Consider the following 587-nt stretch of genomic DNA (forward strand, 5'->3'; position numbering starts at 1 on the left):
GCGCATGATACCCCAGAGGTTTGAGAGTGTTCACAGAAGAGAAGTTGAATGTGAGAAAAGCACCAGCGTTTCCAAACACGGAGAATGCTTTGTGCAGTTCAATTGCCTGTACTATCGATGACCAAGGCATCAATAGGCAGCTGATGATCACTTTCAAATGCAGACACAGAAAGACAGCACAGCATGACACAGGGCGGGAGGCAGATGCCAATGGCCAGCATGGGAAAGAGCAGCCTGGTGAGCACGGAGCCCAGCAACGGCCACCCTGTTCTCCAAACCCGGGCAAATTTCCCTGCCGGGGAATTCAAGGGAACACACTGCTGGTAAAAGAGAGGAAAAAAATCTTGGCTTTGGAAAAGATCAGGATTGTGTTTATAAGAACAATGACAACAACAGCAGTAGAAATTCCTTTCCCTCACAGCTTTGTTTTTAGGATGAGTAAACTGAGGTTAAGAGCAGGGCCCAGAGCTAGCTCGTGGCAGAGGGGATTGGGACCCGAGCATCTCTGATGCTCCTTCATTTTTATTGTATTATTATTTTATATTTTATATTTTTTCCAAATATTCTCCATCCATGGTTAGTTGAAT

General features: G+C 45.5%; 1 protein-coding gene across 1 annotated transcript in view; it reads left to right on the top strand.

The window, feature by feature from the left end:
* Nucleotides 1–219: 219 nt before the first annotated feature.
* The window catches only part of LOC105502606, a 21,333-nt gene continuing 20,965 nt past the window's right edge, over nt 220–587 (top strand). The window contains exon 1 of the mRNA XM_011929209.1: nt 220–323. Within this exon, the coding sequence (XP_011784599.1) occupies nt 220–323 (104 nt within the window). The remainder of the gene's footprint in view (nt 324–587) is intronic.

The sequence above is a fragment of the Colobus angolensis genome, unplaced genomic scaffold, assembly GCF_000951035.1.
Source record: "Colobus angolensis palliatus isolate OR3802 unplaced genomic scaffold, Cang.pa_1.0 Scaffold8, whole genome shotgun sequence".
Lineage (NCBI taxonomy): Eukaryota > Metazoa > Chordata > Mammalia > Primates > Cercopithecidae > Colobus > Colobus angolensis.